This window comes from Tachypleus tridentatus, chromosome 2, assembly GCF_004210375.1.
Source record: "Tachypleus tridentatus isolate NWPU-2018 chromosome 2, ASM421037v1, whole genome shotgun sequence".
In the NCBI taxonomy this organism is placed as follows: domain Eukaryota; kingdom Metazoa; phylum Arthropoda; class Merostomata; order Xiphosura; family Limulidae; genus Tachypleus; species Tachypleus tridentatus.
This window is the reverse complement of record NC_134826.1, coordinates 102,637,766-102,653,528: the sequence shown is the minus strand read 5'-3', so window position 1 is coordinate 102,653,528 and position 15,763 is coordinate 102,637,766. Positions and strand designations below refer to the sequence as shown.

At 34.9% G+C, this 15,763-nt stretch overlaps 1 protein-coding gene across 4 annotated transcripts; it reads right to left on the bottom strand.

Moving 5' to 3' along the window:
• Window positions 1-419: 419 nt before the first annotated feature.
• Window positions 420-12,058, bottom strand: LOC143244718 (uncharacterized). Of its 4 annotated transcripts, none has more exons than XM_076489875.1 (3): window positions 9,068-12,058; window positions 8,820-8,954; window positions 420-434 (listed from the first exon to the last, which is right to left on the bottom strand). In XM_076489875.1, exon 1 carries the CDS (start codon window positions 10,098-10,100, stop codon window positions 9,102-9,104), a length of 999 nt encoding a protein of 332 aa, XP_076345990.1. In that variant the 5' UTR covers window positions 10,101-12,058; the 3' UTR covers window positions 420-434; window positions 8,820-8,954; window positions 9,068-9,101. The 4 variants fall into 4 exon arrangements, with proteins under 4 accessions (XP_076345990.1, XP_076345988.1, XP_076345987.1 ...); XM_076489873.1 differs by lacking the exon at window positions 420-434 and adding an exon at window positions 2,434-2,513; XM_076489872.1 differs by lacking the exon at window positions 420-434 and adding an exon at window positions 7,198-7,560.
• Window positions 12,059-15,763: the final 3,705 nt, after the last annotated feature.

The following is a 15,763-nucleotide window of genomic DNA, read 5'->3' as shown; positions in this document are numbered from 1 at the left end:
TAACACGTCTTGACATTTAATGAGAAAAATAAAGGATATTTCAGTATTTTTATATTTTCCTCATTAATAGTACAGTGACTTTCAGGATATGTTTATTGCGCTAATAGATAGCGAAAATACTGCTATAGCATCTCCTTTTGTTTCGGATATACATTATATGTGATTTAATATATCAATCCTACGATCCAAATCATTTTTAGAAGTATTACCAGACACAATATCTATTTATTGGCTAGTGCCTTAAACTAACTATTCTATGAGATACACTGGTATTGCCAACAACAAGTAACATCTCGACATTGATCGTGATATATAAGCAAATCACGTCTGATATATTAGTAAAAGACGAAAACACTCACATGAATTGGCCACAGCTAACAGCACAATAAGGGTAGAAAGGAAAAAAAGTTTCATGATGGCTGGCTTAGGTAGATCTTGAAAAGAAGAAAAATAAAAATTGATATGTTTCGAAGCATTGACCCTGGGCCATTCATTCTGAACTTACCAAAGTCTTTAAAATTTCCGCTAGGTAAGGAGCTACTTATTTTCTAGCCACCTATCTCAGGACTAATAAGGTTTTATTTATCACTTGTGTATGGAGTTAAGTATTTTAAACACCCACATCTATACATGTATACTTTGCGGATAACATTATATTTACTTCAGGTGAATTATATTTGTTTTATATATTGCGAGCCATTGTGTCTGTCCGAATGTCCAAAAGCTATACACCTAACAAAGCTTAACATTCAGTTTTGAAATGACAGAAAAACAGGTATTAATAATATTGATGCCAAATTTTATTTTGCAAGCAGTATATTCCACCCTAAACTATTAGGAATTAATCACAACTCTATCATTCAAATTTCTAAATACGACGTAACCTAAAGAATAAAAATATGATTTATCGTATGTTATTTGTCGAACGCCTTTAAGCATGCCTAATATGCTCAACAATTACTTTTTCGCAGTGGGCGGTACAAGTAGCTCAGAGTTTTGGTTCTGCGTTAAACCAAGGGTGCAACACAATTAATCTTTTAAAAGTTTATGAAATAATTTAAATTCACAGATTAACTTAAACTTTTCCCTTCACCGGGGACGGGTGCTTTTGGTTGTAGTTGATAGCACTGAAATAATAGGGAAAATATTAAATGTATTAACAGTCATTATCTATGATATATTTAATCAGAGAAGAAATGAGAATTTTGAAATTATTCTTGGGATACTTCTTATTTTCAAATAATAAAATATGCATTATAAATTTGTCAGAAGTGGTTAGGATTACTCTTGCATGTAAGTAAGAGAGATAGTTTTTCAGTTAAGGCGATAATTCTTGTGATAGGTTTCTACAGCATTTTATACTCGAGTTTCATCTATAAAAAGCACTACTTTAACGATAAATTTGGAACACGCATACGGGTACTCTATGCCACCTAAAAGAGTGACCATGCCAACAAGGCAATAAAATAGGTGTTACTAGATTGAAGTAGTTATTGCGTAAAAGGAATATCTGTGAACGTCATGAAGATATTACTATCTTACTTCGTAAAATCTATAGAAAATTAGTTTCTACCATAAAGATTTTCACAATTAATTGATGAAACAAACAAATAACATTAAGAAAAACAGTGTATTTTAAACTTTAATTTTTCTTTATAACCATAAAATTAAAAAAAATATTTTCTCATTATATAACATTAATAAATATACACTATTGCTCAAGCCACTCACCAATGTCACTGGTGTATTAGTTGAGATTAAGGTAAAGTGTTCAGTTTCACACTTGACTTTTATAGCAAAAATCAAGGAGTGGTTATCTACATTCAAGTGAGTTTGTGTGAAAATACACAGATGAACATCCGTATCCGTCTGTATTTGTTTATACCTACGATTTATCAGTACAACTTAAAATATGTCCCCTTTTTTGTGATTAAATTAGTACTAGGCACAGCATGGTAAATATGGTCAGCTGTTTATATATAATTACAATTTGATAAATAAATATAATGTTTACATTTTACGAGTGATGAAACGTTCGTCCAATTGTATTCAAACAATAAGCAGATATAAATGTTGTAAGTTTAGCAACCAGTATAGGTCTGTAACGAACTGATTGATCAAATGTTTGACATCAGATATCTAGAAAGGTTAATAAAAGTTGTACTTTATTATTGTTTTAGTATGTTATGTATATCAGAAGCGTAAAAATAGTACTATGCCGTATGTTTCTGAGGCCATTTTTATGGAAAAGTATTCTACTCGTTTACTTTTTTGGTTTTGAAACGACATTTCGAAACTCTTATCAAATCTATTGGGTCTTGAGGTGTCATCCAAAGATTTGAAAAGTCACCAAAAAAATTTTATAAAAAAAATTGTGAAAGAGTTCAAAAGTCGTCTCAAGATAAAAACAACAAAAAACAACGAACAAATTACTATGTTAAGTACATCACATAAGCCATAAACTAACTGTGGTCGAAAGTAATCTCTACTTGCAGATACCCAATCCATCAAATCTAGGAGAAATAATGACGGATTTGGTTAATACTTGAACCTAATATCGGCTTTCAAAATATCTTATGAACGTTTATTTCTTATTTTAAAAAACTATGGCATAGTAATTTTAATCATAAAGATATCAACAACGTTTTTGTTTATTTTTTATAAAAGGATTAAGCAGTCGTTATAAAATGATTAATTTCATAAAATAAGTGACATGTTTTTAAATATTTTAAGGTAATAAAGCTTAATTTTTAGTGCTGTCTAGGATATCACGATAAATAGGCTAAACGATAATCGTATGAGAACAGCAGACGAAATAGGATAGGAGAAAGACAGTAATATCAGTTCTATTGAACCGAACAGTCTGATTGTATATCTTGTTCTTAGTCTCATGAAAATTTTTTAAATATAAATGTTATGTGATCTTAAAATTGTGAAGAAAATTATAATGAGAGTGTCAACACTTTTATGAATAAAGGCATTTGAATTTTTGTTAGTTATCGTAACCTATGTAAACTGAAGTGATTTTGGTAATTGTGTGTTTTTAATGTATAGCTACATACACGATGGGCTATTTGAGTTGTGTTCACCACGGGAAATGAATTTCGAATTTTTATACAATAAAGTCCTGAAGCTTTGATTCGAGCCATTGCAAGTCTGGATTTAGTCGTTAAAAAGGAAATTGTGATATTTATATCTGGCTTCTTTTCTGTCATAATGATCTTAAACAGACCAAAGTTCGATAAAATCGTATTACTACCCAAAAATTTGATAAAACAATTGGGACAAATTATAATTCTAAATGCAACACATAATTACATTGATTAATATATAATATTTAATTGTGAGAAAATAGTATAGCAATAATTAAGTATTTTCATTGCCATAGTTGCAGTGAGGAGCTCAGAAGGTTAAATACGTTGTTAACTTGTGATTTCTCACGCTTTAAAGATAAGCGTTCAATTCGCGTGAATGGTGATCATGGGTCCTAGTACGACTTATCTTCGGGTTTAACCATCGTTTGCTATTGTTATATGTATCTACTACGGTAGAAGAGCTTTAAAAGGAAATGCCAATCTGTATTAAACATCACAACGAAGGTCAAGAGATACCTATAAAATATGGGTCCTTGCTTCTCACGACACAGATTCCTTAAAGACAAAATAATATTGGTTTTTTATCGTAGCACAAAGCTACATAAGGACTATTTTGTTGATTGTTTTTCCTAATTTTGAAATGATGTCAAAGATGACTTTGACAAAAAACAAACAAACAACAACAACAAAATACACCGGGTGAAGTCAGTAACAAAATGTATTGCAACATTTTCTGCTAAATACTTACTGCAGTTATCACATACCGCTTCTTGCGTTATTCTTGAAAGTTCAGAGCAGATAGATAGTTAAATAGTTCAAGTTGGGTCACTTTTTACGATTTGAAGTTGATGTATTTGAGATTTTCAGTGCACTCTTCACGTTCTTGCTGTATTTAACATCTTTGTAGAGCAACTATGACAAATATATTACTTTTGTTTACGATAATTATTTTTCACATACGATACACACTGTAAATAATGTACTTCACATGTTTTTTTTAGATTCCCTATGTAATGTTCAGGTTAGAAACTGAAAAAGTGTGGTCCAAATAAACAAATTTCATTATCAGTTTTAATGAAGTCGATATTGTGAGAGATGAGTCACTCTCTCTCTCTCTCGTTGTTTGGGTATGTATATACCCAGGAGGGTTAGGTGCACTTGACCTCTTCCTCCTTCCTTTTATTTGTTTGTGTGACCTGTTTAACATATTACTACACGAGAGCCAGAGTAACCCTATCAGAGCAATGTCCATGCATCTTTCACTAAAGTCTAGTTCATAGGTGGCCTGTTTTTATTTTAGTACTTAATTATTATATATATATATTTATATAGCTTTTTTAATTGTTTAATATTTTTTTCTTAATAATCTAATATATAAGTTATTCGGGGAGAGGTGCTTAGGCCCATCTTCCTCATATATGGAGTACCTGTCGAGTTCGCATAATGGTTCTTTTTTTTTCCATTTTTTTCAAAATATTTTATTATACTATGTAGGAGTCTATCTGCTATTGTTTGTGTGTTTGAATATTTATGCATAAACTTTGAAGAGGTAGTTCTAGGTACTCTATATGCTGTCGTAAGTAGTATACAGTATTCCCTCGCTATTCGCGGGGGTTACGTTCTTTACCACCCGCGAATATTGGATGCAGTTTTAAAACTTCTATGTATGAGATTATATACGGTACTAAATGCTTCCCAGACACTTTCTAAAGACACTCTTACTCATTAATACAGTAATAATGTAGTAATATTGCATGCAGTCATGTATTTCACTAATGTAGTAATGATAATGTAAACACCGAGCGCTGTGTGTGTGCGTGTGTAGTGCGTTACCGGCTGTGCTTTGCCGTTTGCGTTGTGGGGGAAGCTGAGGCAGTCAGCCAATAGCAGCTCAGCCCATTGTTCGATAAAGACGTCAATCGATAAAACTGCTTGAGAGAGTAAATACAGACATACCCTCGAAAAGCGCTTTTAGTCTCTATGACCTACAAAAACCCGGTTTACCGAGCATTCGTTTTTATGACGTTAGGCCGGCATACGATGCGATAGGGTTAAGATCCTAACCCGCGAATGGGGAACCGCGAACAGGTGAGGGTATACTGTATTTTGTTATGACTGTAATTTGGTTTTCAATTGTTCTTTGCTTACATTAATTCATGCTAGAGCTACATAGTCTATTACAGGTCTTATACATGTCTTGTGTATTTTTAGGATGTTTTCAGATGTTGCTCCACTGTTTTTACCAGTTAGACTCCTACCATAGTTTGTTATTCGCCAAATTTTAGTTTTTATATTATTTACGTGGTTTGTTCATGTAAGTTTAGAATCATACGTTAGTCCTAGAAATTTTGAAGGCATTAATAGTGCCTTATCTACCCATACCAGCCGTTTTTAAATATATAATTTTTCTCTACAAGTGGGTTTTCTCGTCATCACGGAGTCTGAAGAAGTGTTCCATTCATGTAAATCTGTGGTTGTGCTTTTTGATGTTTCATTGACTTTGAAAATATCACTAGTTGTGTTTTTGCTGTGTTTATTTTGATTTTATATTTTTGGCAGTATTCACATATTCTATTTAGTTGCGGTTGTATGTTTGTGGCTGCTATTGCTGGTGTTGGGGCACTTTTCCAGAATACTAAGTCATCAGCGAACTGTGACAAGTATCCATGATTTGGATCTTTAAGTGGCATATTGTTCACATACATGATGAAAAGAATAGGACTAACCACCCCTCCTTGAGGGACGCCGGCTTCTGGAATGAAGAAATCCGAGAAAGTTCCCTCTACGTTTACGCAACATTGTCTGTTTTCCCAAAAGTTAGAGAGCCAGCAAGTAATGCCACGACATAGTCCAATTTCATTCACACGGAACCGGAGACTATTAAGCCATACAGTGTCGAATGCCTTCTCGATGTCGAGGAAGCAAGAGACAGTGCATTCTTTTTTTTTTATTAAAGTTCTTTATTATTGTTTCAGTTAACCTAACTAAATGATCTGTAGTTTGTTTAAATTTTCTGAATCCGTTTTGATCCTCATATAATTTTGATTTTATCTCCAAAAATTTGGAGAGTCTATTGCTCATTATTCGTTCAAGAATTTTGCCTGCACAGCTGGTCAGGCTGATTGGTCGATAATTGTATGATTTATTGGCTGGCTTTCCTTTTTTATGGAACATTAGTATATTGACTTGCTTCCAAGAAACTGGAATGTAGCCACAGTAAAATGATAAATTACAAATTGCTAATAGATGGTCAAATAATTTCGGAGTACCATTTTTGGTGAGAATTGCTTGTATGCCGTCATTTCCTGGTAATTTATTTTTTGAGTTCTTTACTGCTTGTTTCAGTTCTATTATTGTGACTTCTTTTTGGTCAGCAGTATACATTTAAAAGATTCACGATTCGGACCTATAGGCGCGAGAATTTGTAGTGTGTATATATCATGGTTTTCTATTCTGACTTGTTAAGACATCAACTGGAAATTCAGGGCACTGTCAAATGGAATCGGGATACAGGTCCCATGTGTCAGTGCCTAGCGATGCTTCTGGTCATTTGTGTCCCATCTTAAAATGTACCAGATGACATGGTGGTTGTTGCTTTTTTCATTCACTTTGAAACACATTAAACTGATATAATCGAAATATGAAAATTTCCATTTTATTTGTCTCTTCCCAATACCCATTAGGGTGAAAGAAAATTGCTGGTGAAAAATTGAGAAACTCGTAGGATAAGGGAGCTGCTAGAAATTCAGGTAGCGATTGTGATGTTGACCTAACATTTCAAAATTATTTCAAAAGCTTTATTTGAACGAAATGTGATTATAAAGAAATTTCATATATAAAACCATTGCGTTAAAATAACAACTACTTGTCCTAGGGAAACTAAAGTTTATGAAAGACATGTTAAGAACCTAAAATTTTATCGAGGAAAGTTTGGACTTGATACAAGTTTTAAAAGCGGTTCTGTACTTTGTTATCTTATCAATCCTATCTTTAAGTTATAACTTAGAAAAAAGATTAGCTTGCTGGTTTGCCAATTCTTATGAATGACAGTAAGATTAATTTAAACAAAATAATAGCAAAGAAAATAAACAAATGATTGATCAATGTTAAAATGTTTTATTAATTGCTTTCCTACAACTTTGACTTGCAGATGATTTAAATGAAAATTATAATAATTATAATTGAGTTGCTCAGTAATCTGGTTAATATCATAAAAATTTATATTTATGGAACTGATGAATTATGTTGCGTCTAGACCATTGCTTTGTGTCACATTCCAGTCGACTTGGCATCAGGCAAAGGATCTTGTTAGTACTTTTGATAAACAAATGTAGTATGCTTGACATCTACTCCGTTGCTTTCATACATGGGTTCTTAGAATTACAGCACGCACCACCTGTTTCAGACAGTATTCTTTGATCCTCGAAATATCTTGTATATAATGACACGTGTTACTCTTGTACTGCTGGAAGATAATTCAGAACAACGCTAACTTGTTAAAAAAAATTAAGTATGCAGTATAATTTTCCAACTTTCTTGAATAAATTTTGTTTTCATTGAGCCTCCGGAGTAATTTTATTTCATTAATACGAATGGCTTTCAAGATATAAGCATTTTAAATAAGGGATTTTTTAAAATTTCTTCGCACATTTTTAGCGCCACAAAAAACACGAAGGTATAAAAAATATGATTGTTCAAATACACAAAAGTAATACAATGCATTGCATGATTCCAGGGGTTTTCTTTATTGAAATCTATAGTTTTGTGTTTTTTCACTGTATGATAGAAGTAAACTTTTTCCATTTCATCTTTATAAATAATCTGATTATTATAAACATTTTAGTTACGAGGTTCTTTTAGAAACCAGTTTTTCTGCGTTCTCTTATCTGCAAGTTATTTGTAATTTGTTTAAATCATCTACAAATGACAATTATATATATAAAAAAGAAGTGATGATTAATGGTGATGCATTTGCCATTGAGCACAGAAAACGCTGACGGTTTTTCTAGGTGGTCCGTCTGGGTACTATAAAATTGTCCATAGAAATCGGAATTTAAATTATTTCCCTTGCTAGATAAATAATGTGCGTGTTATGAGACCAATAAAAGTATCTTAAGAATTATTTGTATTGTCATTCTCAAATATCTGCCTATTTCTCGCCATTATGCGAGAGTCGGATGCATCGACAACAAAGGCACGCACAAAATGAGTCACCGTGTGAACAAACAAACAAATCTTGGTAGGAATTTTGGTTAAATTATTATTTCGTTCTGGTGGAACGAAAAATAACCAGGGGCGGTCAGAAACTGTTGTTTCTCTTCACCCCACACAAGGCAAGAATAAATTAGTTACCTGATTACGGAGCGAGAGATATGAACAGGAGTGGCGTGTTAGTTATTCGTACAACGCGATGGTCACGAATGACCTAGAAGTTGATAGTGTGTTGAATTTAATTGAGGGGCATCCGGAAAAGCTGAGAAGAGATCCTGCCGGCTCGAGAGACGACGAAGAAAGATGAGGAAGGTTCAGCAGAACACCCACAAGCGTCCGAGGAATGATGTCTAAGAATGTTGATTTGGAGAGAGCCGAGAGATGCAAATACAGTGCGCCGACATGATTAGGTCTCATGACTTATATGTATAAGCTATTAAACACTTAAAAAAATTTTTTTAATATTCAAAAATGTGGATACTAATTTAAAATTTAGATATCAAAATAACGTACCTCTTTTCAGGGCTGGGATCTATAGATCCTATGAAACGGAACTTTTGCTGTGGGGGGAAACGGGAGTACCCCGAGAAAACCCACTTTCACGGCCAGGGCGCCGAATGTAGGCCCTGATCGTGCCCGGAAGAAGAGCTGTGGGGAAAGAAATTACATAGATTAAGAACAATAGACATACACATGATTACAAAGCAAATGATAATAAAAGAACACAAAACGCATAGCTGGTAGCTTGGATGTATTTTGACCTAAAATGGCGACTCTTCCAAATAGCAAATCTGGTTATCCAAGACTAATCGGTCGAATCGTCGGTGATTCGGTCAAGCCAGGAATACTTTCGATGAACGGCGACTTTACCACAGAGCAACAAGAATTATCCGAGTTGGATGGGACGAGTGGTTCGTTGAGCCATTGAGAACGATTAGGGAACGGACTTAAGTTCGAGTTAAGAAAAGCAGCCTTCCTGCTTGCTCTCGAGATGCGCTTATCGTCAGGATACTGGGTATTTTGATTAATCATGATTGTCTTAGTTTGAGATACTGCTTCTGCTGTTGGGATGTTGTCAGTCATGGTAGAAGACTCGCTAGTTTTTGTTACTTCATCGATGGTTTGTATGCCTTGGGATGTTTTATTAAGGAATTCCGTTTGGGTATACTTTTCAGATGATTGGTTTGCAGGTGGTGGGGTGGCTGTGGGCATAGAAGATGATTCACTGGGCTGTGGCACAGATGCAGGTTGCTTCGGAATTTTGGATTGAGTTGGATGGCGTCGGGGGCGTTCGGCACTGAAGTGAAATATATGGTAGTAGCATCCGTTTCGTAGGATGGTATCGGCGATACGTTTGCTGGGTGTTACAATCTTCATGAACTTAGTAGCTTGGCGGGAGGATTTTGAATAAATTCGGTGAACGGCGTATAACACTGACTGGGTTTGGGTTTCCACGGCACATTTAATTTCGTTCGGTTGGATGGACTGGTGTATTCCTTTAAGGAAGGCTGTGAATAGGCTAGTAGGGCTTTTCGTGGGCGCACAACTAATATTCATAGGGGAGTTCCATGGCGAACAGAGGTAGGACAAGTCTTCAGGCGTAGACGGCTGGAGAAGGATTCCCCCTCGGCGGAGAATACGCGTTCTAGACGGATCAATGGAAGCGCCAGGCTTAGCCTGCGCCTTAAATGTGGCAACTTGAAGAGGCGAAAGGTAAGGCGGTAAGCCGTCGACGATTACCGGCAGGACATTTGGCGGGAACGGCACAGCAGGACCTGGAAAGGACAGCGTCATTATAGCAAGAGAAATGAAGTAACACGTCTGACTAGCACGGAGTCAAAGCTGGGAATCCAAACTCATCACCAGTCACCGTGTGATCTCGCGCTCTTCCTTTTATATATACGAGACGCCTTGAAGCCGCTCGGCAACTGACACCTTAATACAGCGGGATAACTTATCACTAACTGTATAGTACATAACCGGCAGCTTAATATGATAGTCGTTTTCTAAACACATTTTGTTGCAACACAGATACTGATAAACACAATGTTATGCCTCATTTGGTTCAATCATTTTGTATCACGTGATTAACAGCTGTCACATCTGTAACAAGAACTCTCATTCACTATGATCGTATATACTCACAAGCCTCCAAGAGACAATTTTAATATCCTACACAGCAGTGGTTCCCAACCTTTTTTTATGCCAGGCACCCCTAAAAAAATTTAATATGTTCTCGCATCCCTCACAGTAATTATTTATTTAAGAATAAAGGTGAAGGTGGCCAAAACAAATGTTATCTCGCACCCCCTGGAACGCTATCTGCACCCCTGGTTGGGAACCACTGCTATACAGTAATAACCAGAAGTACTCGTTCCCAATGGGAGGGGGGGAATCAAGTACATCTATAAATTTAAATGGTGGGCCACCGCATTTTTGACATCATAGTAATATGGTTATTTCTTCTCCTACTTTTTAGTAGGGTTTTTTTGTTTTTACATTTATCTCTCATTAAATCTTTATAAGTACTACAAGTAAGAAAGGTCCATAGGTCTTGGTATGATTCATTCATTTATGGGCTGCTCTGTTACAAAATCAGTCACCTAAACTGCTGCCTGCCCTCTCAAAAGACATATCTTGGTTGCCCAGTTGATTTTCATAAAAAAAATGTATAATACAAAAACCACTAGATATTTTTACATTTCAAACACACCAAACTAACACAATTTGACCACTAACTGACAGAAATGTCAACAAATAGGAGAAATATGACTTAAATGTAGTAGAGTTTTGAGGTTTGGCAAAGCCAAGTATCAGTGGTGGAAAGTTTCTTGGTGATATCATAAATATACATCTTACTCACAAGCATCATTAGAATCAATTTACATGAAATAGAGACCAGCCAATAAAACAACTAAATATACCCAACAAAGGATACTAATGGCCTGAGTAGTGGTTTCAGTGGAAGTTGAGATATGTCTACAAATCTTCTAGTTCAAACAATCAAAATATTTCAAACAGGAGACATAGCAATAGGGAATGTTATTTGTCTTGATTATGCTAATATTACAGATTACATGTCACTTTTCAGTAAATTATATAAACAACAACAACTGATTATGTCAACGTTTGTTGTTTTCTTTTTAAAGTATAAGATAATTTAGATGCCTAATGCTAAAATTAGAAATTATTTCTAACAAAGAACAGTGTCAACATTAACAATATATGAACAACCATGCAATCAGTGTAATGACCACACTAAACAATTAATAATTTTATTCTGGTTGAAATAGAACGAATGATCTAAGAATGAATAATTCATTAATAAAAAAAACAAAAACGATGTAGTTGTAGCCAACTGTTTTAGTAGAAACAAAACAGATCCAAGGTCTGGTAGAAGTGGGCTGAATTACTTTAATTTGCTTTAGATAAGTAATTTTCAACATATTTTGAAACTAAGTTAATAAACCAAGGCTGTGTTTTATTGTCATATTTAACAGTTATTAATTTTCAATAAAAAGTCTTAAACTTACTTTGGTTTAAATGATCCACAACTAACACCATTTATTCACAAAAAAATAAATTTTACACCTGTACCCCACAGTCAGATATAGTGGTTTATATATCTTGAAAATTAGAAAAAACACTTAGATCTTGTCTCAGTAGCAAGTAATGGTTCAGTATGAGCAGTGTAAAATGTGTTACTAAACTAGTAATATGAAGGTGACATTTTTTAATTGTTATTACAGGCATTTACCACATCTTGAAGCACATTTGTATTAGCAGTCCGAAACATTGCTTTCAAACTACTGTAGGTGAATGAAGCTTTTTGCATAGATGGCAACAATAAACGAAAAGAATCTGCTAGTTATTTAATTAATAAAGAAGCATTAAGTAAATTTCCATATAAAATTGAAAATAATACTTTACCTCTTCTAGATCCACTTGATGATATATGCTAATTTAGAAACATCAGTTTAAAAAAAAAAACCTTTTGCTGTTTTCATGTCAACATTAAATATCATGCCATGTAAAAATTTATACTTAGTGTTTAAAACATATTCTATATAGGAACATTTTAGTAATGAATTGTTACTAATTATGTATGTAAAGTTGGTAAAATGATTTTACCCGTATAATGCAACTAGAGAAATTAATAAATTTATTAATGGTTCAATGATAGTTAAAAATATGTTTATGAACAACTAAAAACACTTTAAATTTATCTTGTATTCTAGGATTAGCAGACTGTATCCTGCTGTTGGAAAGATTTAACTATGTATGGAAACAAATAATTTGTTTTTGGGGGCCTTTTAAATTGTACTAAGAACAAAGAGGAACAATTCATACATGTATAAAAGAATGGCTCAAAAATTTATTTTGAAAACATCCCAGTATTTGTATTTAGGTGCATCCCAAAAGCTACAAACTGGAATGAATAATTTCTACAACAAATACACATTAAGAAAAATAGGATATTTTTAAAAGACAGTCTAAGAAAAATGTTTAGGAATTCATTTTAAGGATATTTTATGATATTTTTAAATACTGAACTACACAAAAGTTATTATTTCATATCGGTAGTTATCTCCAATCACATAATCAGCTATTTTTATTCAGTGCTGACCACTATATACAAACTATTCTTCATGCATGTCACAAGCCTCTTCCTTCCCCTCCATTGGAAATGACTCATTCCAATGTGTCTCCTTTACAAGTCATCATGCAACAACCCTCAACCAATGACAGCACCATATTCTCTCTTACATGAATCCCTCTACTCAGTTCTACCAAATTATCACTGAGTTTTGGCAGAAAATGAAAGCACTGGTTTTCAATGGGGAGGATTGGTTAGTTGATTGATTTGGTGTTGTATGGCACAAAGCAGCTAGGCTATCTGCACCAAACATCCAGTAAAAAGTTAAAATTAAAGTAAATTTAGTAAAATTCGTAAAAGAAATTAAGGTAAAATGAAAAAAGTGTAAAAAACAACAACACATAAATAGCATAAAACTAATGTTTAGAGAAAAACTAAAGAAATACAAGGTGTAAAGGGCTTTCTGTAGCATAATTGTAATTATCACAACTCACCAGGAAGACTAAGAGGTAAGTACAAAAACTGTCAGTCACCTGAAGTTGGTCTTTCCAGTCCTGGTTCTGAGTTATTTGACATTATGACCATTTTCAAAAAGTAAAGTAATAAAAGGTTTAAAAGACTTGTAACAAAATTTTAATAATAACTAGCCAGGATGACTAGTGGGTAGTTCAAACAGCAGCATTAGTCACCTGAAGTTGGCCTTTCCAGTCCTGGTTTCGAGTTATTTGACGTTACAGTCATTTTCTAATTTCAAATCATACTAGATAGACTTGATTCTTAAAAGGGAATCACATTTAAAAAAATGTCTAATGTATAAATTAAGAAAACTTAATGGCAATTAGAAACTAAAAACATTTCCAAGGTGGACAATGTCATCATCACAAATAACACTGTCTAATGTTATGACAAACCTTGGGACAGAACATGTTTAAAATGGTACTGTCGTTGAGTCATAATGACGGCAAGAAAGTAATATGTGGCTTATTGTGATCTGAGTTCCATATAAAAGAAATCAAAGAGTTAAAAACTGTTGCCAATGCACACTCCAATTAGAATAACTTCCTCTTTCCGATCCTAATGGAAGCAAGACCGCCAAAGTCCAATATAGAGTTTTATTTGGGAAAGCTTGTTTTGCATTGCTCAGCCAAAGTCCATGATGATAAATGGGGTCCAGCATCTTTAAGGTTAAGGTTCTGGCAGAGCCATAGTCGAGTTTTGATCAAACAAGAGCACGATATATCTTTAGCATAGCTCTCCAAATTGTGGAAGACAGGACACAGAGGATGTTCAGTGCTCTTGTACATTGGACATGTAGCTGCTTGATGTATGGTATAAAGGTCAGCTTACAGTCAAAGATAAGCCCCAAGAACTTTGTCTCAGGGACCACAGGCAGCACAATTTTACCAATACGGAGTTCAAGATCAGGGTGAATCCTCCATTGGCAACAAAAGTGCACACAAATGGTTTTAGAGAGAGAGAAGTTAAAGCCGTTTGCTGTGGTCCAATCCAGTAAATGATTGAGGGCAGTCTGTAGTTACCACTCAGTATATCTCATGTTCAATGACTGACATGAGACATGACAGTCATCGACATAGAGCCCGTTTGCAATAGTGAGAGGGAGTTGTTCAGTGATGACATTAATTTTTATACTGAAAAGTGTGACACTCAGAACACAGCCCTGAGGGACTCCAGGTTTGTTGTGTCGAACCTACACGACCTTGGAATCTCCTGTCCTGTGGGTCTCTAAGGTCTTACAGAGACAGCTCGTTAAAGCAATTGAACGGTAGTTTGAAGGAATCTTGGGATCTTTCCCAGGCTTAGAGAAAGGTAGGACAATAGCCTGGTGCCAGGAATCAGAAAAAACATTCTCCTGCAAGATCCAGTTAAAAACAATCAGAAGAATAGCAACAGTAGCAGGAGATAGATTTCACAGTGTACATTATCAGGTTCTAACCGATAAAGGGCCAGATTGAGTTCCACCAGTGTTAAGGGAAGATTATAGTCATAAAGACAATCAGCTCGAAAGGAAAAGGGTGATCGCTCTGTCTGAGTCTTCATGGCTAAGAAGGTGGAGAAAGAAGCAAAAATGCTAGATACCTGGCAAAAGCTTTCACCTAGAGTATTGGCAATTCTCTGGTATCAGCTACTTCCTGGTCATCAGAGAGCAAGATTGAAAGGAAACAGAATTATATTGCCCACTGACCTTTTGAATCTTGTTCCATATGACTTGGAAACTGGTGGTAGAAGATATGCTGGTTGTGAACTTAATCAAAGATTCCTTCTGGCTTAGACATCTTACCCACCAAGCATGTGCACAGGCCTGCTGTAAAGTGATGTGGTTTGAGAGTGTGGGATACCTATGAAAAGTATCCCAAGCCTGTTCTAGAGTCTTCCGTGCCACGTGGCAGGCAAGATCCAACCACAGACAAGGATATTGTGGGAAACATGTTGAGGTTGTAGGAATACATTCAGCAGCTGCTTGTATAATACAGTCGTCTATTGATGGCTTACAGACGATGGCTGGATCAAGTTCTGTGAGAGCAGTGAAAGAGGGCCTGTTTGTGTGATGCAGCTTCCACCTGGGCACACGGGTCAGGTGGCATAGATCCACTGCCAGTCTCTCTCAAAAGTATAGGAAAATGATCACTGCCTCGTGGATTATTGTCAACCCTCCAAGAAAAATGGGAGAATAATGAAAGGAAGCAATTTGAGAGATCAACAGCAGCAAAGAACTTACTAGGTGCATGAAAATAAGTGGAAGAACCAGTATTGAAAAGAGAAAGGTTGTGATTTAAGAGCATATACTCTACAGAGTGACCCTCCTATCAATATGAGCACTTTCCCATAGGTGATGATGTCC